This window comes from Chelmon rostratus, chromosome 1 (assembly GCF_017976325.1).
Source record: "Chelmon rostratus isolate fCheRos1 chromosome 1, fCheRos1.pri, whole genome shotgun sequence".
Classification (NCBI taxonomy): Eukaryota; Metazoa; Chordata; class Actinopteri; order Chaetodontiformes; family Chaetodontidae; genus Chelmon; species Chelmon rostratus.
This window is the reverse complement of record NC_055658.1, coordinates 32995966-33018890: the sequence shown is the minus strand read 5'-3', so window position 1 is coordinate 33018890 and position 22925 is coordinate 32995966. Positions and strand designations below refer to the sequence as shown.

The 22925-nt window shown below is 44.2% G+C and overlaps 3 protein-coding genes across 5 annotated transcripts; all 3 read left to right on the top strand.

The window, feature by feature from the left end:
* The first annotated feature begins 7137 nt into the window (after positions 1-7137).
* il17a/f2 (interleukin 17a/f2) lies at positions 7138-9919 on the top strand. Its single transcript, XM_041938920.1, has 3 exons — positions 7138-7344; positions 8159-8322; positions 9377-9919. Exons 1-3 carry the CDS (start codon positions 7312-7314, stop codon positions 9612-9614), a joined length of 435 nt encoding a protein of 144 aa, XP_041794854.1. The 5' UTR covers positions 7138-7311; the 3' UTR covers positions 9615-9919.
* Positions 9920-11120: 1201 nt separating this feature from the next.
* On the top strand, positions 11121-13148 carry LOC121604939 (membrane progestin receptor beta-like). The gene is made up of 5 exons (XM_041934633.1): positions 11121-11390; positions 11494-11606; positions 11953-12109; positions 12188-12403; positions 12837-13148. The coding sequence occupies exons 1-5, from the start codon at positions 11121-11123 to the stop codon at positions 13146-13148; spliced, it is 1068 nt and encodes a 355-aa protein (XP_041790567.1).
* Positions 13149-17107: 3959 nt separating this feature from the next.
* On the top strand, positions 17108-22724 carry si:ch73-204p21.2 (hepatoma-derived growth factor-related protein 2). 3 transcript variants are annotated; one of them, XM_041940577.1, is made up of 9 exons: positions 17108-17240; positions 18211-18279; positions 19183-19356; positions 19926-19986; positions 20081-20150; positions 20478-20537; positions 20920-20979; positions 21168-21227; positions 21585-22724. In XM_041940577.1, the coding sequence occupies exons 3-9, from the start codon at positions 19238-19240 to the stop codon at positions 21905-21907; spliced, it is 753 nt and encodes a 250-aa protein (XP_041796511.1). In that variant the 5' UTR covers positions 17108-17240; positions 18211-18279; positions 19183-19237; the 3' UTR covers positions 21908-22724. The 3 variants fall into 3 exon arrangements, with proteins under 3 accessions (XP_041796511.1, XP_041796520.1, XP_041796528.1); XM_041940594.1 differs by lacking the exons at positions 17108-17240; positions 18211-18279 and adding exons at positions 18312-18879; positions 18976-19037; XM_041940586.1 differs by lacking the exon at positions 18211-18279 and having other exon boundaries at positions 17141-17240.
* Positions 22725-22925: the final 201 nt, after the last annotated feature.

Here is a 22925-nt window from a genome sequence, read left to right as displayed (position 1 = left end):
GAACCAAGAACAGAGCTAAATCACTGCTTTTTCATCATGTAATTCCAACAATCCACAGCTTCTTATTGCACTTTTCTTTTTAGTTTGATAAACTGCACATGCAGGACACCTACATGTTGAAACTGCTGCAAAGAAAGCCAACAAACAGAAACTTCTCTCAAAACGTTTGGCTTTTTGCTGAAAATGCTGCAAAAGATGGCACTGAGGCTCAGAAATACTGACATGCTCTATCACCTTTTGACTTTTTTCACGTAATATATTGAAAATTATAAAGCAGCTGACCAGAGCTTTACAGTATTACAGTATATACAAGGCTATGAATAACTAACAACAGATAAGATAAAGAACAGAAAACGCTCCCGGAGGAGGAAAACACAAAGGGCTATGGAACAGAACAGACTACTGAAAGATCTAGATAAGAAAACTAACAACTCAAAATATTCTCTTGGAAAACAAAGAAACAAGAATCTAAATAACAAAAGTTCTCAAACAGAAAATCACTCTTTAACGAGGAGAAAAATTCAGCTATGCTAAGAACTGAGAACGGAAAACAGAAGCTAGGTTATAAATCTACCAACAGAAAAACACTCACAAAAAGGTCTACGGCGGGGAATCTCAAACAGTAAAGGGAAACGCAGACAACACTAAGGACGGTGGAACACTGACAGAGACCAAAGCCTGGACATGAACAAGGATAACGCAACAAGAAACACTCACATGAAACACAACTCGGACATGACAAAGGAATCACAACGACAAACACTCACTTACATCGACCCGACAAAGACAGAGGAGAAGACACGGACTTAAATACACAAGGACGGCAAACTAATGACACACAGGTGAAACCCATCAGACAATCACAAGGGCGGGAAAACACAGGAAGTAAAGTAAACCAAAACGCATAACGTGAACCTTCAAAATAAAACAGGATGTGACAAAACCCAGGCAAAGACAACACACAATGGGAAACCAGCATGCAGAGCGCGGGTCATGACAAAGGCATCATCATTATTCATGGATTCACTGGTGTCCACAGGTTAATTTAGATTATTGGTTCATTGTTCCTTGTCCATCAACACAACAGCAGCAGTGAATGTCACCATGACAACGATGTCAACTATAAAGAAATCAGCCACATTAAAAGCACATTCATCCGAGGACGGGACCACAGCTAACTGAAGATTCAACCTCACTAACAATTCATTGATCCAAAGAAAAGGTGTTTCAAAATAGAAAATGTTGCACATCACAACAACATTTGCCCAACTAGAAAATTCCCTCTGAGAGCTAACACTAACGGAGCTAACAGAGCTAACACTAACGGAGCTAACAGAGCTAACTAAGAACTAGAAAAAGCCGTCAGAGCTCATAAACATGAATAAAACAGAATGTACCATTTCCTTGTTTTTGAAAATTATTTCCTCATGTAGAATTTGATGCAGCAACATGTTTGTAAAAAGTTGAGACAGTGGCAACAAAACACTGGAAAAGTAGTGAAATGCTAAAAGACGAAAGGCCAGGTTACCTGGCAACAGGTGAGTAACATGATGGATTAGAGCCTCCAGGGAGGAGGAGCCTTTCTGAGGTAAAGATGGCGGAGGGCTCCAGCCCTCTGTGACGAGGAGGAGGTGAGGCGTCAGAAACATGAGCTGAACCGACTTTATCACGACGAGTCGCTGCATCACATTCAAAAACAATTAAATTTCTCTCTTTCAACATTTGACACATTGTCTTATTTTCAATTAAATATGAAGTTTCACAGTTTTTCAAATCATACACATACATATATTGACATTTTAGTTAATACATTGAGGCCTATATATTTATATTCAGGGCTGAACATTTAAAACGTCAAACTGAACCCGAGCAGAAGAAAAGACTTCTGTCTGAAAAGTGGCTCCATGATGTGTCGTAGCGTGAAGCTAACGATGAGCGCCACGAAATGTGATGAAAGCCAGCAGCCGTCAAGATTCAAGACTCAAGAGTCTTTATTGTCACTGAGCATGTCATGTCAATGAAATTTGCATTGCAACCCCCGTGTTAGAAACAAGATAATAAGAAAGATAAGGAAGATTAGAAAGAATAAAATTAAGATAACTACAATAAAATAAACCAACGTGCAATAAAAATATTCTTAAATGCAATTAAAAATATACCAGAATGAAAATATACTAAGGCAATAAAATATAATATTATATAATATCAGGTAACACACCTGATGGCTGCTGGATTATACAAGATCAAACAAGTCCAGTCATCCATGAAAGAGGAAGGAGCGCATGAATGTGGCACGAGCTAACGCTAACAAACAAGCTAATGAAGCTGAAAAGTGCAGTCACACGTTTGACTGAAGAACAACAGAAAACTTTTACTTTAGTTATTTTTTTATGTTATTTTGTGCGTGTGTGTGTGAGTGTGTGTGTGTGTGTGTGTGTGTGAGTGTGTGTGTGTGTGTGTGTGTGAGTGTGTGTGTGTGAGTGTGTGTATGTATAATAATACCTGAGGTAGCAGTGTGGTGAGTTTTAATCAAGAATCATCATCAAACTTAAAGTATCAAAAGTAAAAGTACTCTGATTCATGTTATTAAAATCCTTCTAGAATTATAATATTGTATTATTATCACTAAAATATAAGTGATGTGTGTGATGTTTGAGCAGTATTTCATATTTTAATTTAACTCAAACTCCTGTGAAGTTTCATTTGTAATTATTTTAGTAGAAACTGATTCTGTGTTAATCTGCAAAGTAATTAGTAAAGTTGTAAAGTATGAAGTGGCATGAAATGAATATACTGAAGTACAAGTACGTGGAAATTGTACTTCGGTACAGTACTTGTATAAATGATGTCATTTACCTGCTTACCTGCCCCACCCACCACCAGAGAGGGGGTCACACGCGTTTCCACGGAGACGAGAGGAGGCAGCTCGTGGTTGTCCCTTTCGTATCAGGTGTGACGTCACCGTCAGGGGGGTGCGTGGCGTCCTTGAGTCAGGTGTCCTCTCTTTGATCGGGGTGCTGTGGTGACTGGAAACAGCTTCATAAAGTGAAGGTGGGTGAATGTGGGGCTGCTGCGGGGGGGTTTCTGAGCAAACCAGAGTCTCTGCTGTGGTCTCTGTGAACCACAAACTCTCCGACTGACATCCAGGAACTCGACCTTTGACTCAGAGAACACGACGTTCCCTCCACAACTCCTCATTTCCTTTCCTTACTCCTACACTTCCTCTCTACAGGTGGGTACAGGTAACACGGCATGGCACTGACAGCTTACTGGTCGACAGAAACTTATCATATTTCTAAACACTGATTGGTTGATGACTGAACTTGCTGCTTGCTAACGGTTTTATAACAGTCTGCTGCTAACGAAGCGTTTTACTGCACATTTATTACTCACAACTGAGAGTGAAGTAACTTTTGATTGTGAGTTGCTCACAAATAGAGAGATTGGAGTTTGAGTTTAATCAGTTTGATTAAAGTCTTCTGATCCAGATCTTCTGATGCTGTTCCTCCATCATGTCGATGCTGTGCTAACTGAACCAAGGCTGGGCAAAGGCCTGGCTCCAGCCTCTCTGTGTGTCAGCTCGTTTTTGGTAATCTGATTACACTGAAGTGGGATGTCAACCAGATCCTGCATTACTGCAGAATCTTGAGGCCTCTGTCTTTTGTGTGGAAACAGCCCATTTAGCATTTCGATCAGTATATAAACCTTTAGAATAATAAGTGCTTGTTGCATGAACAGGTGATGAATGACAGCATGGTAAAACACAGCTGTAATAATACAAACACAGGAGAAGCTACAATTATTAAAAGTACTACTAACACTTCAAAGTGTTCACATGTGTGATTACACCTGTACTATAATGTGTTATACACAATTTATTTTACTTCATGTGAAACGAACTGCAGCCTTTTTATTTCTGATCAGTTACAACAAACAACATATTTTATGTCCCAGTGGAGGAAGAAGTACTTTTACTTCAGTACCACAGTGTAGAAATACTCTGTCACAATTGAAAGTCCTGCACTCACGCACAGTAAAAGTACGCATTATGCAGAATGACGCATTTCAGAATCAGATATATTTCATTATCAGATTGAATCAATGAGGCGTTAATGTGTTCGTTCAGTGTAAAATAAAATCTACATACTCGAGTGCAGTACTTGAGTAAATGTGCTGAGTTACTTTCACATGTGAGGAGTGATTAAGAGGTAAAAAACGGCTCTGTTCGGTTTCCTGTGCTGTAATGCTGGTTTCTGCCTCCGGGTGTCGCTGCTGTCAGGTGGAGTTTCCTGCTCGAGTGCAAACTGCTGACAGCTCTGACGGTAACCAGCGGCGGTTTAAGATCCGGTGAATTATCACATTCACAGTCGTTGTCTCTGTTTCCTCTCGCTCAGTCTAACGAGGTCAGAGCAAAGCTGCTGACGGCTGTGACAGAAACCCTCTCAGTTCAGACCACATCAAACAGCCCGCTGTGATGTCACAGTGAGGGGCGGGGCCAGGGGCTGCTCTCTGACCGCCATATAAGGAAACACCAATACAGGCTGTTGTCTACTGTCTTAGTTAGAGAAATTACTGTAAAGACTTTAAACAGAGCAGATTATTTGTCTGTTAGAAATAAAAACATTCGTTCATTCATCAAAAACCTGTTGTTTTGACAGTTGCTGTGTAAAAGCTAAAATCTAATTCATTTTCCTTTTTTCCCTGTTTTTTTAACAGTGTAGGTCGACTTTCCAAGCAGGTTATCACCACCCATATTTACATCTATTGTTAGGCGATGACCTCTAGTGGCCGCAGTAATTATGGCAGGAGCAAAGGAGGAAGTCAGGTGACCTGGTATAAAGAGCAAGAAAGCCCACAGGAGGAAGGTGAGGTGGATGGATCGTCAAACAAACACAGGTGCGTCAGTGTTACTTTAATTTACTCCGCCTACTGAACCCGGACCCTAAACCTGAGGAAACTGCGGCCTCAGGTGTTTCTGCATGAGGACGCGTTGCTCTGCAGATCCAGTCTACGCTGTCACTCATGAAGCAGGCGGCGCTGTCGAGTGTTTGTTTCTGTGTCTGTAAATGTTCTGACACAGAAGTTCACATTCAAAGACAAGAGAAGGGAAATGTGTCGTTATTGAAACTGCTCACAGCGCAGCACATAGGCTGGCAGCGAGCTCCTTAGTCCTGAACAGTGTGTTGTATCTTATAGACCATGAACTAGAGGAGCTACGTAGAATTAAAAATCAAAGTACAAGCACCACCTCTGTGACATAAACTCACCTGAAAACAAAGTCAACATATTTACTGTCTGAGCTCATCAGCTTCATTGGTTTCTGTAAATATCTGCTGATTCTGGATCTGAAGCAGCAACAGTCCCAAGACTGGGAAAGATGTGGAACGCTCCAAAAACACCTGTTTGGATCATTCCACAGGTAAACAGGTACCAAGCAAGTATGGAGCGGGGGGGCTTACCTGGGAATTCAACTATATTTAATTTTGTTTGTGTGTAATATGTGACTGATGTTCCACAATTAGGTAGATACACACACACACACACACACAGACACACACGCAGAATCACAAACACACACACATACACACACACGCAGAATCACAAACACACAAACACACACACACAGAGAGACACACACACAGTCTGAAAAGGTTTATTGAGAAAGTCAAATACATTTCAAACATTTTAAATAAAAATGTAATTAAAATTCTATCACACCAACATTTTTTCCACAGTCTGACTTTGACCCTCCAGAGCAGCGTGTTCAACAACAGTCACTTTATCTAAAGTGACACTTCAACATGTGGACAGGAGGCGCAGGGAACCGAACCAGCAACCTTCTGTACCACCTGAGCTGCTGCTGAACACGAACAGGGTCCAGGGTCCAGGTCCTGAGGCTGAGAAGATGTTGATTAGAAAATGTAGTTAACAATGATGAAATACTAAATGTTAAAAAGAAAATCAAAGTATGAATCCACATTTGAAAAGCTGAAGCTGAATTGAATCACTCCAAACACGATTTGCTTTCAAATCCCCAAAAGAAATCAAAACTTCAACTTCCGAAAATACAATTTATACAAGTTGAAATTATGAAACACAAATTCAAAATAAAACCTGGTGCTGTGAACATCTGGAAATGGATCTGTGAAATATTTGTATATTTTCTGTTTAAAAATATGATAACTGAAATAAACTAGGAAAAAACACATATTTTTACAAAGACATGATAATGACTTTGAAGGTTCTTGAGTATTTCTTGAAAATCTTCAGAAACAAAGAAAGACAGATGCACGAGCTGCCAGGAACAACAGGCAGAAGACAAACTTTGATGTTCACATGCAGGAAGTGCAACAGATGCATCGTTCAGATAAGATCATGAAGTGAAGTGAAGACAAAGAGCACCGAGACACAGATGAGTTACAGATAAGACAAGTTGAACCCTGAACAATGAGATTTGGGGGAATGGGGGCATTTTATGCCTTTACTGACAGGAGGGGGAAAGCACCTGGTTCAGGTGAGATAAAAGCTCCATCAGGACTGTGTGGGTTCAGTTGAGTTTGATCAGATTTGAGTGACAGCACCCAAACAAACCACTGTCAACAGATTCTGGCTGATGGTCTGAAGCAGATTAAATCACTTTAACCACAAATACAAATAAAGCACGAATACACAAATCTGTACAATAATAAAAACAGAAGAGTTCGTGAGCGGTTTCTGTCCAGGCCTCCTCAGTCACATCATCAGCGTTTGGAACTGTTGGTAAACTTTTATGCAGATGATGCACCATTATCTCTCCCTGTCAACTCCAGTCTGGTTGTCCTTCATGACTTCTTTGAGAAAATTGTTGCATGTGTTGTAGGTTTTTCTTTTATCCTAACAAACAGAGATCAAATAGAAACAGTCTGAAAACGGGAAAAATCTTAGTTGTCAGTGTTAACCAGTCTGTCCTCCCCTTCAGTCCAGACAGGAAAACCTCAGATGAAATGTCACAGATGTCTTGTGCATCATTTTAGACGCATTTTTCACCAGAAACAACAACAAGTGAGCGAATGAGGATAAACGTGAGCCGACAGCCCGCTGCCCTGAATAGTTTGTGCTGTTGAATTATCTGTCTGTCAGAGATGTTATCAGTGAAGAAAACTTGTCTTTCACAGACTTTCATCATCTAGATGGATCGCAGAGATAACAAGAATCTCCGCTCTCGTTTCACTGAGTGAGAGCTGCTGGTATCAAATCTGAGTCACAGATGATCATAAATAAACCTGAAGTCGGAGCGGCAGACACAGAACAGGACGGGACCACGGCGACAGCATGGAGCTGAGACACGGCGTCTACACTCTGCTGGTGAGCCTCAGCTTTATTCAAACACAGTGAATGAGTCTGCTTCAGCTCCGATCACTCAGAAAAAAGAGAAATGAATAATTCGGTCAGATTATTAGGATGCTGCTGAATATCAACTAATTTCAGCTGATAAAAAGATTAAACAAAAATCTGAGATAACCTGATTCATAGTGCGCATGGTACAGATCCACCTTTAGCTTTACGAGCAAACAACAATGTTTTTGTTGTTTGTTTGTAACATTCCCAAAACGTTCTCATAACCATGAACTCAAGTTCTGCAGGTGTCATTTTTGGGACGTTCTCCCGGGGTTCCCTGCTAGTTTTTTAGTTTTTAGTTTTCATACAGTGTCATATTTTTTTTATCTATATCGAAACATATGCAGAGGTCATTTTAACAAACACAGATAGGTAGGTTAGGCCTAAGCCTAAGCCTAAGCCTAACCTACGTAAACCTACTCCTTTAACATACTGTCAGGTGGCTTCATTTACTGTAAAACAATGCCGAGTATTCTAAAGGATCGTTTAGGTTTTGAGGATCTAATCTGAAAAGTAAAAGCTATGAAATAAACACAGTAGAGTAACAAGTACACAGTTTCCCTCTGAGATAAAGGAGGAGTACAAGTATAAAGTAGCATGAAATGAAAATAGTCGAGTAACGTAAAATGACCTCAGAATTGTTCTTTGCTCAAATTTAAGACAAAACACAGCAGCTCATTGGTCACCTGTCAGCTGACATGTGACCCACATGTTGATCAGAGCTTAACTTTAGGACTGATGCACCTGGTTCAGCTTACAGTGAACTCTCTCCTCTCTGCAGGCATGTTGCAGTGTATTGTGGGTCGTCTCCTCCCCCTCCAGGGTTAGAGCTCCTCCTCCTCCTCCTCCTCCTGGTTGTGACTCCACGTTGGCGTTCTCCTCAGCGGTCTCCTCCTCATCTGAAGGAAACATCCACCGCAGATCTCTGTCTCCATGGAGCTGGAGGTCAGTCTGACGCCTCAGAGTCAGGACAGACCTGAATGAATGAGTGTGTTAACGAGTGAATGAATGAGTGTGTGAGTGTGTTAACGGGTGAATGTGTGAGTGTGTTAACGGGTGAATGAATGAGTGTGTTAACGAGTGAATGAATGAGTGTGTGAGTGTGTTAACGAGTGAATGTGTGAGTGTGTTAACGGGTGAATGAATAACTGTGTGAGTGTGTTAATGAGTGAATGAATGAGTGTGTTAACGAGTGAATGAATGAGTGTGTGAGTGTGTTAACGGGTGAATGTGTGAGTGTGTTAACGGGTGAATGAATGAGTGTGTTAACGAGTGAATGAATGAGTGTTAACGAGTGAATGTGTCAGTGTGTTAACGAGTGAATGAATGAGTGTGTGAGTGTGTTAACGAGTGAATGTGTGAGTGTGTTAACGAGTGAATGAATGAGTGTGTGAGTGTGTTAGCGAGTGAATGAATGAGTGTGTTAGCGAGTGAATGAATGAGTGTGTGAGTGTGTTAACGAGTGAATGAATGAGTGTGTTAACGAGTGAATGAATGAGTGTGTGAGTGTGTTAACGGGTGAATGTGTGAGTGTGTTAACGAGTGAATGAATAACTGTGTGAGTGTGTTAATGAGTGAATGAATGAGTGTGTTAACGAGTGAATGAATGAGTGTGTTAACGAGTGAATGAATGAGTGTGTTAACGGGTGAATGAATGAGTGTGTGGACCTTTAATGAACACCTGCTCCTGATGATGATTTTACAGAAAAGCCTCTAACAGGAAGTGATCATCTGTCCGTGGATGGCGTGAATCTGCTCTTCTATGTTCTAAATATCAGTGGAACCTGGTTTAATGTGGGACTCGATCCTTCATCATTTACTGGTTCCAGCTTCACAAATGTGCAGAATTTCTGAGACATCTTTAAAAACCTTTGATCGTCCTGCTCACGTGTTGCGTTAGTGATGAAGGTTCCTGTCTTTTGGCGGCTGCGGGACTCCGTACTCGAGGACTCGCAGATGTTTCTGTTCTGGTTGTAACCCGTCGCTGTTGTTTGTTCAGGTCGTCCACGGTGAAGAACCGGATCCCCTCCACCCTCTGGGAGGCCGAGTGCAGCAGCAGCTTCTGCGTCAGTCCCAGCCCGGGACAGACGGACGGACACAACCTGAACTCCGTCCCCGTCTACCAGAACGTCCTGGTCCTGACCCGGCAGGACGGGACGGGACGCTGCTACAATGCTTCGTACCGGTCTGTGGCTGTCGGCTGTACCTGCGTCTGGGCCAAAACCAACCAGAACTAAACCATCTCAACCTGAACCTGAACCAGAACCTCAATCTGAATCTGAATCTGAATCTGTGCCACATGAGCAGAGCCTCTCACTCATGGATGTTGTCTCCAGTCCACTAAAAGCAGTAATACCACAGTGTAAGAATACTCTGTTACAAATAAAGATCCTGCATTTGATATTCTACTTGAGTAAAAAGACAAAAGTATCGAAAACTGAAGTACTCGTTCTGCAAAATGACCCGAGAGTTTAATTAGAGAGGCTTCAAGGTCCCCAAAGATTTTTTTTATCATATTCAAATAAAGTTATTTTCCACTGTCTGTTTGTCTGTCCGTGTTATTATCATCAAGTTAAACCCCAGCAGAGCTTCAACCTGAGCGACTTAACTGAAAACACCTGTGCAGGTACGTAACGATGCATCACGCTGAATCAGCTGTGCATGTGGAAAAGAAGCTGGACCAAATGATTCTCAGAATATTTTCCATCAAGTTTCATGTGTTCATGTGAGGAAGGTCACAGCCTCCTCCTCATCCTCCACGCAGATCTGATGTTTTCAGATCTTCACTGAAGGGACGTTTGAGTCACATGATTCATGACGTCATCGTTTGTCCACTCGGTCTGAAACATTTGTTTTATTAGATTTTTTTTATTCAGGTTTTACTTTTTCTGGTTTTTGTATGAATGTTTTTCATGTTTTTGACTGAATATCTGAGTGATTTCCCTGATAAGCTGTAGAATGAGAGAACAGAGGAGCAGTATGTATACTGCAGTGAGGTGTGTGTGTGTGTGTGTGTGTCAGCAGTGTGTTGAGTCTCATGACGTCTGAAATCCTCATTCAGACTGAAATCAGCTCAAATTAGCTGAAAACAAGAACGCATTGTGGAGATTAGACGTGTGTGTGTGTGCGCGCGTGTGTGTGTGTGCGTGTGTGTGTGTGTGTGCGTGTGTGTGTGTGTGCGTGTGTGTGTGTGGCAGCATGCATGTGACGGTGGCTGGTCTGCAGGACTGAACAGTGAACAGGTCAGGGACTCTCAGCAGCAGCGCTGGACGGAGCAGAGCAGAAAACGTCCTCAGAGAAACTCAGGTAGGTTTGTTTCCTCTGATATTCCTCTGCTGTGACCTCTGACCTTTGACCTTCTTACTGCTGTTAGGACTTTTTCTGGTCTCTTAAAGGTTTCATTGTTAGTAGAGACAGCAGGAAAGCACGACAATATTTTAAAATTGAAAAATCGCAGATTTTCAAACTCTAGTTAAATATTTTGGCTATTTTTGTTCGACTGTCTCATCGGCTTCTTTTTCTGAATCAAATAACCACAACAGTATCTAAAAGGTTACCTGTGAGGAGATGGAAGCTGATTACATGTACATTTATACCCGTCTAGCCCCCCACTCACCTGTAAAACCACACCTGTCTCCCCCACTACACACCTGTGCACCTGCTGACACACCTGATCGTCAGAGTTCTTTGAAACATTTCAGCTTCCTACAGAACGACAAGCTGAAGTCAGGATCTCTCCCATCATGCCTCGGGTGTCGTTCGCCCCTCCCTCTCAGTGCCTCACCTTCCTCCCCTTGTTGCATCGCCTCCTGCCCTCCCTCCCCCCTACCGTCCGAGACGTGGACGTCCCCCTCCTGTTTCGGGAGCGGTTCATCCTGAGTGGGTACCGTCAGGCGGGTCTGCCGTGGCGGTGTTACGTCCTCAGCCTCTTCCAGATCCACAACGAGACTCTGAACGTGTGGAGCCACCTGCTGGCCGCCGTCTGCGTGGTGATGAGGTTCATGATGTTCGCCGTCCTGCAGGGAGGGGTACTGAACTGTTAGAGTCCAGTTTCAGCTCCTGGTTTTTGAAAGCTTGGTGTTTGACCTCCTGCTGTCTGACCTTTGACCTCTGCAGGGGATCCTGGGTTTTCGGCTGCAGGGTCCCGAAGGTCAGGGGCTTTCTGTCGACGCCTCCTCGCTGCCTCTGGTCCTCTACGTTTTCTCTGCGTTCACTTACCTGAGCTGCAGGTGAGCCGTCAAAAAAGCTTTACATGTTAATATTTTCTGCTGAACAATATTACACACTAAACATCAGCATGTTAGCATTGTAACTGTGAGCATGTTAGCATTGTGCTGTTAGCGTTTAGCTTAGCCTCACAGAGCTGCTGGGGTGTCAGTCTGCTGCTGAGCAGGTAGTGAACCGTACGTTCATCAGACAGCTGCTGATGGAAACACTGAGACTGAGCCGGACAGGAAACGTATCAGAAAACCAAAACGAGGCGCTAAAAGAGAAAGAGAAAGAGCTCTGATGATCTGATCACACTGTTGATATCAAAGTATTGATAAATGCAGCGTTACCTTCACCTTGTTGCAGCGCTGCAGCTCACCTGCTGCAGTCGCACTCGGAGCAGTCGCATTACTCGCTCTTCCTCCTGGACTACGTGGGCGTGGCCGTCTACCAGTACGGCTGCGCTCTGGCTCTGAGCCTGTACAGCTCCAGCGCCGCCTGGACACAAAGCATGCTGGGACAGGTCTGTTAGCACGTATTGCATCCATCGTCAGTGAACGGCGGGATGCGTTCAGATGTAGTGACGATGTCATTTCGGCAGGTCTTCCTCCCGGCCGCCGCCTTCCTCGCCTGGTTCTCCTGCACCGCCTGCTGTTATGCGAAGCTCCGTTTCCGGCGGCCGTACCCGCTCCGCAGGAAGCTCTGCCAGGTGCTGCCGATGGGCGTGGCCTACGTGCTGGACATCAGCCCCGTCGCCCACCGTCTCTCCACCTGCAGCTGGACCAGCAGCTCTGCACTGCCACTGCACTTCCTGCAGGTGGTGCTTCGTTCTCAATTTATTCATGTTTCCTCTTTAGCTGTTAGCAATTTTTTAATCAATATGTTTACACACATGTGCGGTGGCCCAGGAATCTGACTGGACATGTGAATGAAGGACATGTAAATCATATCAAACAAATAAATGTCATATCATAATTAATAATTAGTTAATTAATAAATTGTTCCTGTGCATGCTTACCTGGAGAAAGCTGATTGGATTAGTTACCTGTACACATGAACAAGAAATCAGAGTCAGAGATCTAGCTGATGTTTCTCATTGACATGAAGAAATTAGCCGACTGTCAATTACGTATATAGGATAAGATAAGATAAGATAAAATAAGATAAGATGTACATGTAAACATAATGAAAAATAATGTCTCCTACAGAGTGAAGAGGTCATTAACTACCTTCTATCACTTCTCCACTAGGTGGTGCTGTTTCTGCTGTCAGCCTTCTTCTTCTCTTGTCCCATACCTGAGCGCTTCTCCCCCGGCAGCTTTGACATCGTCGGCCACGGCCACCAGCTCTTCCACGTCCTGCTGTCCCTCTGCACACTGGCCCAGCAGGAGGCGCTGTTCCAGGACTTTCTGTGGCGGCGGCCGGCGCTGGTCAGGGAGTTCGGCGAGCAGCGCCTCCTGCTGGCCTGCGTCTCCTTCCCCTGCTTGACGCTCTGCTGTGCGATGACAGCGTTCGCTATGAGGAGGCAAGCTCAGGTTCAGCTGAAGAAAGAGCAAAGATAGAAGAAGAGGAAGAAGAGGAAGTCTCTTTGCATCGGAGGAAGTTCTGCAGACAAACGGGATCTTTCTGTTAATGATGCCGTTTGCGTAGCTGTCGGCTCCTCAGGGCAGATGATCATCATGTTTCAACACCGATCATCCAAATTTTCTGGTTTCTGCTGTTTTACATCCACCAGCTCTTCACACGCAGATCCAGACGCTGAAAATTCAGACTGAGATCAACTCACTGTTCAATGTTAGATGAGCTGGAGTCTGAATTCTTCTGTCAAAACACGACAGCTAAAGGATATCTCTTCATTTTTCAAACAGTTTTTGGACATATTTGTGCAGACATTCTAGCCTCAAACTGGGGAGGGGGCTGTTTCCCATGGCAACAATGGACAGACAACACACAGAGTTGCTAGGAGACAAGTCGTCCACTGCCGCTGTTTCTGCTACCGGCTGGAGCGAGTCATTCTGAATGTCCAACAAACGTTGATACGAGACGTTTCCCGTCATGCAGTTTGTAATTCACTCAGAATATGGAAGCTAGTTAGCTTAGCTTGCAAGAGCTCTGATTCCCACCATTTTTTCACTCGTATTTCAACACTAAGTCATCTGCAGCTCCCTCTCAGTGTTCATCCTGAAAGGAGAAGGCTAGCTCGTGCTAGCTGCCTCTGTTTCATGCTTCCAGTGGTGGTGATGACGAACAGAGAGCGTCAACTTCTGGTTTGTGGAACAAAAGTAAGAAAATGTCAATAAATAGAAACCTTTCTTAAAGGATACCTTTCGTTTTTTACAACCTGGACCTTATTTGAAGCATAAATACGATCATTTACTCACCCAGACAACTTTGGTGGCATTTGGAGTCGTTTTGAAGAAATTAGCCCCAGAGGAGCGGCGCGTATATCCGTATAATGTACTCGGGGCACCCATGGGCAGCCTCTATATAACGCATAATCTGCAGAAACTCGTTCATATTCCAATATTTAGTTCTGATATGCTGGTGCTATTCCCCTCTGAGCCAGCGGTCGGCTAGTTTAGTTGTAGTTTGGCACAGCTGTGGTTCGTTATTGCGTATTCCTGGCCGACCGCCGCAGAGTTAGCCGGATCAGAGGAGGTAGTTGCCTAGAGAAGCCGGATGTTGATAACATGCCACCACGGGCTCAGAGGGGAATAGCACCAGCATATCATAACTAAATATTGGTTTCTGCAGATTATGTGTTATATAGAGGCTGCGCATGGATGCCTCGAGTACTCGCATTATACGGATATACGCGCCGCTCCTCTGGGGCTAATTTCTTCAAAACGACTCCAAATGCCACCAAAGTTGTCTGGGTGAGTAAATGGTCGTATTTAATGCTACAAACAAGGTCCAGGTTGTAAAAAAAACAAAGTTATCCTTTAACAGTATGTCATGAGTCTGAGTTAGTTTTCAAAATATCTAATATTATGGTTTATTTCATATTTCTCTCTTTTTAGCAGCCTTTAATGAACACCATTGTCCTCAGGTTAAATATCAGAGCTCAAAGAAAAGTCGACGAGTGAGTCGAGTGTGTGGTCAGTTCAGGTCAGGACAGACAGGACTGGATGCTGTCGAAGCTTTTCCACAGCAGAGATCACAGGGAAACACTGACGGAGCTACAGGAGCTGCTAGAACACAAACCGACACTGTTCATCCACACAGATCCCAGACCTGCCACCAGAAGTCCAGCCCCCTGCAGAAACCTGGAGCAGGACCCGTCCCAAATAAAAACCAATTTAATGTCTTCTGCTGCTACTTTTTTCAAACCCATCCCACACGTTGACATGATGAGTTGAATAAATGACCTCTTCGTTATGTTTTAGCTGCAGGTGTAAATTGTTTTCAGTGGAAACTGTTCACCGTGGATCTCTTTGACAAGCCAGGTTAAAGTTTTAAAGGCAGGAACATTCACCTCAGCTGAGTTTGGGTGGAGGCAGAAATCCCCAGAGATCTCCAACATCTGCAAGAACATCTGAAACCATGAACACGAGAATACGTTAAATCCACGCTAGAACTTTTTTTAAACTGCCCTTTAACTGAACAGGAGATGTCGTTATCTCTCTCTCTCAGCTCTCTGCAGGCCTCGCTCGACCAGTCAAGCAGAAAGCGTCAGTTGCAGTGTTTGGGTGGAGCTGCTGATAATGTCCCAGCGTCAGTTTGATCTGGGCTTTAATGAGCTTATCAGTCCCGGCTCCTGGTGAGGAACTGCCATGTAAGCACTCCCTCTGGGACAACAGTCTCACGCAGGGCTGCAAACTGTCGCACTGTAAAACCAGATCCTCCATTCTGACCGAACAAGACAAGAGGAAGAAGAACACCTGCACAACACTGTGTAGTCCAGTAGAGAGCTGCAGCATTCATTACAGCCACAGGAGGTCTTATGAGTCTTATGAGTCCAGGAGCTAAATGTGTAAAGTTTGTCCTGAAGGTGGCGCTACAGGAAAGGTCACGTGTCTGAGCTGGAATGTGTTGAGGACATTTTATCAGTCAGTCGAGTTGTATTATTGTGGATTTAGTGCAGTTCAAAGTCCCTTTTCAAATGACTAACCAAGCAATAAAACAGGAAAAATCAAAGCAATAAGAACAGCGAGGACTGAACAGGCTCCAATCAAACACACGTAGCTAGATATTAAAGCTAAATTAATGTGAACAAATAAGCAAAAGGCACAGAGAGACATGTTTAGCCTAGCTTAGCACATGAACTGGAAGCACAGGGAACCTGCTAGCATCAAAAGAAATAAAAATCCAATTTCCAACAACTCATTAGCTTGTTGTAGTTTCTGAGCTAAAGGCTAGTTAGCAGTCTATTCTGTAATCAGCTAGGTTTTTATTTAGTAGAGCTGGCAGTCAAGGTCTGGATGCTAACTTTAAGCTAACAGGACATGGGGCTAACGTGATAGCTTACTCTCAAAGTCAACAAATCATCAATGTCTGTGCTGTTTCACTTCACGTCTTCTGTTTCGTTGCAAACATGAAAATGTTTTGTGTACAAAACGTGCAGTTTTGAGAGTCTTCCTCTCCCAGCTAGCAAAATGTGTTAGCTTTTCCTGCATTCAAGCCATTTAACTTCTAAAATCTCCTGTTCTGTTCACTACGACAAGTGAGCCAACAAGCTAACAAAACAAACCAGACGGGAACAAAATGTTCTCTGAACCAAAACTCTGAGCTAACGTTTGTAAGTTTTAGTGACTTTACAACATAAATCAGACAGACTCTGAGCTGCTGAAAGGTGGATTTTTCACCTTTGAGGGAGCTTTGATAGCAGTTAACCCTTTGTGCTAAGCTGAAACATCTTTGATCTTTCCTGGATTTGTGTTCCTTTAGGTAATGAAATATATATACTGTATATATTCATGCCTTTGAGAAGCACCTTCGTAGCTCATCTGTGTTTAGTTCTAACCATTTTAAGTCTGACAAAAAGCTATCCAGTTAGCAGCTATGTCCTGTTAGCTCCAGTGAACAAAACCCAGCTGACTACAGGATGAATTAGCTTGTCAGCTAAAAATATACAACATGTAAATCTCTTTCCACTTCAGAGTTTTTGGAAGGTGTATTTTTCTCTTTTAATGGATCGAGGCTAGAAGCATCCCCTTGCTTCCAGTCTTTGTGCTACGCTAGGCTAAACACTCAACATCCCATCTCTGTAGGCTGCTGGATGCAGAGATAAAACTGACTCTGTGAGTGTGTGTGTGTGTGTGTGTGCGTGTGTGTGTGTGTGTGAGTGTGTGTGTGTGTGTGTGTGTGAGTGAGTGAGTGTGTGTGTGTGTGTGTGTGTGTGTGTGCGTGTGTGTGTGCGTGTGCGTGTGTGTGTGTATATATGTGTGTGTGGGTGTGTGTGTGCGTGTGTGTGAGTGTGTGTGTGTGTGTGTGTGTGAGTGTGTGTGTGTGCGTGTGTGTGTGTGTGTGTGTGTATATATGTGTGTGTGTGTGTGTGAGTGTGTGTGTGTGTGTGTGTGTGTGTGTGTGTGTGTGTCTTTAAACGCAGCACAGCTCACAGTGTTTGCTCAGTCTGTCAATGAGTAAACCTGCAGCAGGAACAGCTCCTCACGTCTCGGAGCCTGAAGTCGCGGCTGTCTGCACCTTGGACACAGGTAGGTTCAACCAGAGCCTGGATCTGTGCTCACCTGTTCAGAGCGAGCTCATCTATCGTTAATCACAGCTGGATCTTTGTTCTGTTAGATCTAAACTGGAGTCTTTACAGGGTCAGTATCGTTCTCCCCTCCTCCGGCTGTCTGCGCTTATTTTAACGTGTAAATGTTAAAATATGAATAATCGAGTAATAAAACTATCTGACGCTTTTTTTCTGGAGTTGTTATTTGAAGACGCAGCTTTTCTTTACGTGACACATTAAATAATAATCTAAAAATATGAGAAACATGTAGGAATATCAGACATGCTTACACACATATCTGATGTAGATGAATGATCTGTGTGTGTTTGTATTTTAAGATATTTTATCAGTATTTGGTGATTTGTGTGTGTGTGATGGCGGAGGGTCGGAGCAGCAGGACTGTGTCAGGATGAGTTCACCTGAGGAGCTCAGAGGACAAACATCCTGTTTGATTTTCAGACATTTACATGTGAATGTGAAGGAACGTGTGGTTTTCAGACAGTTCAGGTGTGATGGGATCACAGGCTCCACCCACTTCAGTGACCACATCTTATCGCTGCGCTGATACAGGCTCCTGTGTGAATCAGAGATATTTGTGAAAGCTCTTCTCTCGTTATTCATCGAACAGCAAACTTTGACAGAACCAAGTTTCTCCTGAGCGTCAGAAGGTTTTGATTATCTTCAGACGTCTCAGCTGTCGTCAGTCCAGACCTCTGAGCCTTCAGGCTAAAGCAAACACATCCAGTTTAGCTGCTCATATGCTATTTAGCATGCTGAACATTAACACTGTGCAGTTCCTGTTAGACCTCTGACGAAGTATTTTGACAAAAGAATCCTAACTGAACATTCACCTAGCAGCTTTTCCTGAGCTTTCAGCTGTATCTCATGGTCTTCATCAGCTGATGGAGCTGCTCAGTGTTTGTTGCTTTCTCTGAAATATTTGTGTACAGGACTCAGTCAGGATGATTAAAGTGCTGCTGCTGCTTCAGTCCTCACTGAGCCGGACCTGAAACAACAAGGTGAACATCTACAGCATCTACGTCTACGCCGCTGAACAGGAAGTGACATCACGGCATGTGCTTCATCACGCCGCCTGTTGTGACTCGAGGCCTTTGCACGCCGTGTCAGCTGCTGGAAAGTAAACACCACCTGGTGTTTTGTCGGCTTCCTGATTTTCTTTTTTTCTGTCTGAGGAGTTCAGACGAGGTGAACTTTAAATTTTGGTCTGTTTCGTTGAAGCAGCGTTTGGTCTTACGAAGCGAGCGGTGTGTCGGTTACCTGCAGAACAAGCACGCAGACGTCATCATTTCAGTCATCGTCATGCAGGGCGAGTGCAGGCTCCGACCTTTGACCTTCCACCTGTCATTAGTCATTAAATGCAGCTTTTAAAGCAGTTGTAAAGTTTCTGTGTTGCTGCTGTGTTCGGCCGTCCTTCATGTCATCAGGCTTCATGAAGAAAAGCTGCAGCTGCTGCTAAATTCAGGTGTTTTGTGCTGCGAAGCCTCCGTCCGCAGCCTGCAGCCTGCTTCGTGACGTCACCGTATTTTCATCCGTATGACATAAAAACAGCGGCGGCGGCGAGCAGCTAATCATCAACACAGACGTCTTTCATCGACGAGGTGCCAGATGATGTATTGAGATCCAGATTAAGACGAGTTGTTGAAAGTAACTAAGTACATTTACTCAAGTGTTTTTTCCATTTCCTGCTGCTTTAGACTTCCAGTCCACTCAATGAGTCACTTCCTGAAAAGTGACAAATATTTCCCATAATTCTGAGGTGTGTTGAGAATTCTGTCTCACCATCAGTCAATGTTAACTGTCTCACATTCCTCTCAACAGAGGGGGTTCACTTCCTGTTGTCTCAGTACACCTTGACACCTGTCTGTCTCTCTCTCCCTCTCGTGTCTCTCTCTCTGTCTCAGTCTCTCTCTCTCTCTGTCTCTCTCAGTCTCTGTCTCTGTCTGTCTCTCAGTGATCATGGCTGCAGTCGGAGCAGAGGTCGCCTGGTTGTGGTTCCTGTCGCCGGGAGTCAGTTTCTTCATCTTCCTCCTCCTCCTCTCCGTCTTCCTCACAGCTCTCTGCAGCGACTGCAGGAGGTCAGCTGGTTCTTACTCTACGTGATGTTACTTAAAGAACGAGTCTGGTTCTGTTCTGTTACATGAGTTCACTGTTGGTGGAGACAAACAGCAGGTGGCGCTGATTAAACCACCACAGAAGAAGAGACACAACGAGACGAGCTGCAGTCAAAGGCCAAACGATGAAAACATGACGGAGATCAGACGTTTCTGTTTCATGTGTTCATGTGAGGAAGGTCACAGCCTCCTCATCATCGTCCACACAGATCTGATGTTTCAGCTCTTCACTGAAGAGGCGTTTGAGTCACATGATTCGTTGACATATTGCAGCGAGCTCTGATGCAGCAGTTCGAGGGCGAGGCTGAGGCTATTTCCTGGAAACTCCATGAAGCCACAGTAGAAATGAGATGTTTGGTTTCTGCTCTGCTCTGTGTTGTCTTCAACCTGCTGAAGTTCAGTTCAAACTGCAGCTGCAACTCAGATTTTCCTCCTGCCGTGGCGTCAAACACTCATCCAGGAAGTTTCCTCTGGCTGTCGTTCAGGTTTTATAAATAAAGTTCACCTGATTTGATTTTTTTCTTGTTTCCCAGACGTTCGTTTGAGCTGCGAGAATCTGAGGTGGACAAAAATCCTTCCACTCTCATCAGCGTGGTAAGAGACCTTTGACCCCTGAGATGGAAACGTTGCCTTCATCCGTACATTTCAAACAGAAACACCTGAGAGAGGATGAAATGTGTCTCGACAGGTGAAGCTGGAGGAAGCCATGGGGCCGAGAGAGAATCCGACGATCAGCGAGATCCAAACCGATGAAGATGGTGAGTGAAGAGACGATTAAAAACGTCAGGTGGAGGAAGGTGAAGGTGAGTTTTTGTTTTCACCTCCTGCTGATCCTGTGAAGCTCTGAAGAGTGTGAGGTGTGAGAATCACACAAAGAGCTGCACTGAAACACACCTGCAGGTATAGAAGGAGTAAAGAAGGCAGACCTTCTTTAATTTAATTTAATTATTTAATTAATAATTTAAATTGTGTTTTTCATCTATAAAACATCAGAGTAAACGAGGCAGATGAATCAGAATCAGCGTCCATCATAAACCAGAATCATTTGTCTTTTTATTCTGTCTCATCATCTGTCATCGCTGCAGAGAACATGGTCACCTTCACTCCGTGGAGGAGCCACTTGGTGGCGCCACAACACCACCAAGGTCAGTCCACCGGGCCGCTTCATGTTTTAAAGTGTGTTAACACAGCTGCACATGAGACAGCTGAGACGAAGTGGGCTCATGTGCACTGCAGGTTCCTTCCACGAACAGCTGACTCTCTTCTGCTGATCTGAAGCCAGTGAACAGCTTCAGTGTCTGATGTTGGTCTCTAGTTCTGTCTGTCCGTCCACTCTGATGTCCTTTCTGTGTCTTTATCTGATCTGTTCAGAGTTCTCTGTCTTAAACCAGAAAAACAGGAAAACACCAGAACAAATAAAGAAAAGTTGATGCAGATTTGACTGTTTTACACTGCAAACACTGCTGTGTGTGTGTGTGTGTGTGTGTGTGTGTGTGTGTGTGTGTGTGTGTGTGTGTGTGTTCTCAGATGTTAAGACCAATGGCAGCGCACCAGTGATGAGATCAAGTGAATCGGACACTGCTGAAGGTACTTTGTCTTTTAGTTTTTATCCTGCTGATCAGAGAAATATTTTTATATCAGAAACCTCGTAACTACATCTCCCATGATTCCCACTGTTCTGTGTGCGTGTGTGTGCGTGTGTTTGTGTGTGTGTGTGTGTGTGTGTGTGTGTGTGTGTGTGTGTGTGTGTGTGTGTGTGCGTTCAAATCCTGAAGAGGAAAACTCCGTCCCGTTCACTCCGTGGAGGAGCCACCTGAGGGCGCCACAGAGCCAAGGTGTGTGCTCATGTTTTCCATGAGATTAAAGCAGAAAGTATTTGTCAAGTAATGGTAATTAATTCTGATTAATAAATAATCTTTGAATCAGATAAAAGATTTCCTGCTTCTCTAAAGCGTTGCTGGTTTCTTCTTCGTGTCTGTGTTTTCTGACTCTTCATGGCCCAAACCATCAATCAACATGATTATAGCACCTGAGAAGGATCTTTAACTGCAGCTCTGCAGGTTACAGATGAGAGCAGGAAGTATTTGTTCATAATGTCAAAGAGGTGGAGCGGGACAGAGACACAGCGAGGACAGACAAGAAGGAAGACAGAAATAATCAGTAACTCTTTATCTCGTCATGTCTGTGTTCAGATCTGAACAGCTTCGCCCTCCCAGACTCCGACCACATCTACCACATCATCGGAGGAGGGCGGAGCAGCAGCGGCGGTGATGCTGATGTGTCGTCAGCACCGACCAATCAGGAGCCAGCGGAGGAGCGCGGCCCCCGCTCTGCAGCGGCGGCGGATTTGAGCGACGATGACTTCAACTTATTGTATGCACAAATCAGCAAGAAGGAGAGACTGACCACGCCCCCTCCTCCTCCTCCTCCACCTGTACAGGAGGAGGAGGAGGAGGAGGAAGAGGAGGAGCCCTCTCCTCCACTGCCTGACAGGAGGACACAGCTGGAGGGATGATGATGATGAAGGACATGAGATAAAGTCTGACAGGATGTTACAGCCGTTACAAAAGATCAAAGATGGACAACAAGACAAGAAGAAGTCCACACAAATGTTTAGCTCAGAAACTGTTATACACAAACATATTGATCGTTTTCCAATCGTTCACTAAGTTATTGACTGAACTGCCTTCATGACTCTGCTGAAGACAAACGTCCTCTGCTGTGATCTCCGTCTCCAAACACGTCAGCAGCAAACCTGAGGAGCATCGGTGTCCTCAGTGCGTCCAGCGGCAGCCTGCTCACCACATTCTGGGACGTTTCCAGTCGTATCAAGTGATGAAGAGGATGTGATCTTCCTCTTCAGCTGCTGGACAAACACGTCATGTCCTTCACTGTGGTGAAGCAGTGTGTCAGTGGACTGAGTCCATGTCTTAAAGCTGTTGGACAGTTCTTTGATTAACAGGAAGCAACAATGAAGAATGTATTCTCATTGGATGTGTAGTCAGATTGGCTGTAATTCACTGGATGATGCAGCAGAAAAGGAAGCCTTCTGATTGGTGGACCTGCCAAGTGGGTCGGTCCATCCACAGCGACTCAGTAACTGGTTTCTACCCACCTCACCCCTGCTGTCTCCTCACTGTGTGTAAACCAGGTCTCTGCTGTGCAGCAGTTTACTCTCTGAGCCTGTTCACACCTGGTGGTAACATGCCTCCCAGGTGAGCCAATCACACGTGGACATGCAGCTCTGAGTACGTCAGTTCACGCCTGTTGTCATAATGTGTATGGCCAGGTGTGATCAGACCTCAGCTATGTCACTCTAATGTAAATAAACATGGCCGCCTTCCTGTTAGGAGGCTCTCAATAAAACACTGGTGTGTTATTGGTCGACAGTGTGAAATAATGTGTCAAAGTTCACCAAACCTGAACTCATCTGATCAGATCCAGTGATCCCAGTGATCCCAGTGATCCCAGTGAATGAACTGGAATCAGATTAGTGTCAGAGGGTTTCTGATCGCAGGACGCAAGTTTGGAAT

Excerpts from the sequence above, each read along its gene's own strand:
- LOC121604939 (XM_041934633.1), top strand. The coding sequence starts at position 11,121 with ATGCCTCGGGTGTCGTTCGCCCCTCCCTCTCAGTGCCTCACCTTCCTC. Across the intron at positions 11,391-11,493 it reads TGAGGTTCATGATGTTCGCC|GGGATCCTGGGTTTTCGGCT; the intron begins GTCCTGCAGGGA and ends TGACCTCTGCAG. Across the intron at positions 12,404-12,836 it reads TGCCACTGCACTTCCTGCAG|GTGGTGCTGTTTCTGCTGTC; the intron begins GTGGTGCTTCGT and ends CTTCTCCACTAG.
- si:ch73-204p21.2 (XM_041940577.1), top strand. The coding sequence starts at position 19,238 with ATGGCTGCAGTCGGAGCAGAGGTCGCCTGGTTGTGGTTCCTGTCGCCG. Across the intron at positions 19,357-19,925 it reads CTCTGCAGCGACTGCAGGAG|ACGTTCGTTTGAGCTGCGAG; the intron begins GTCAGCTGGTTC and ends CTTGTTTCCCAG. Across the intron at positions 21,228-21,584 it reads GAGGGCGCCACAGAGCCAAG|ATCTGAACAGCTTCGCCCTC; the intron begins GTGTGTGCTCAT and ends GTCTGTGTTCAG.
- il17a/f2 (XM_041938920.1), top strand. The coding sequence starts at position 7,312 with ATGGAGCTGAGACACGGCGTCTACACTCTGCTG. Across the intron at positions 7,345-8,158 it reads ACGGCGTCTACACTCTGCTG|GCATGTTGCAGTGTATTGTG; the intron begins GTGAGCCTCAGC and ends TCCTCTCTGCAG. Across the intron at positions 8,323-9,376 it reads CTGTCTCCATGGAGCTGGAG|GTCGTCCACGGTGAAGAACC; the intron begins GTCAGTCTGACG and ends TTGTTTGTTCAG.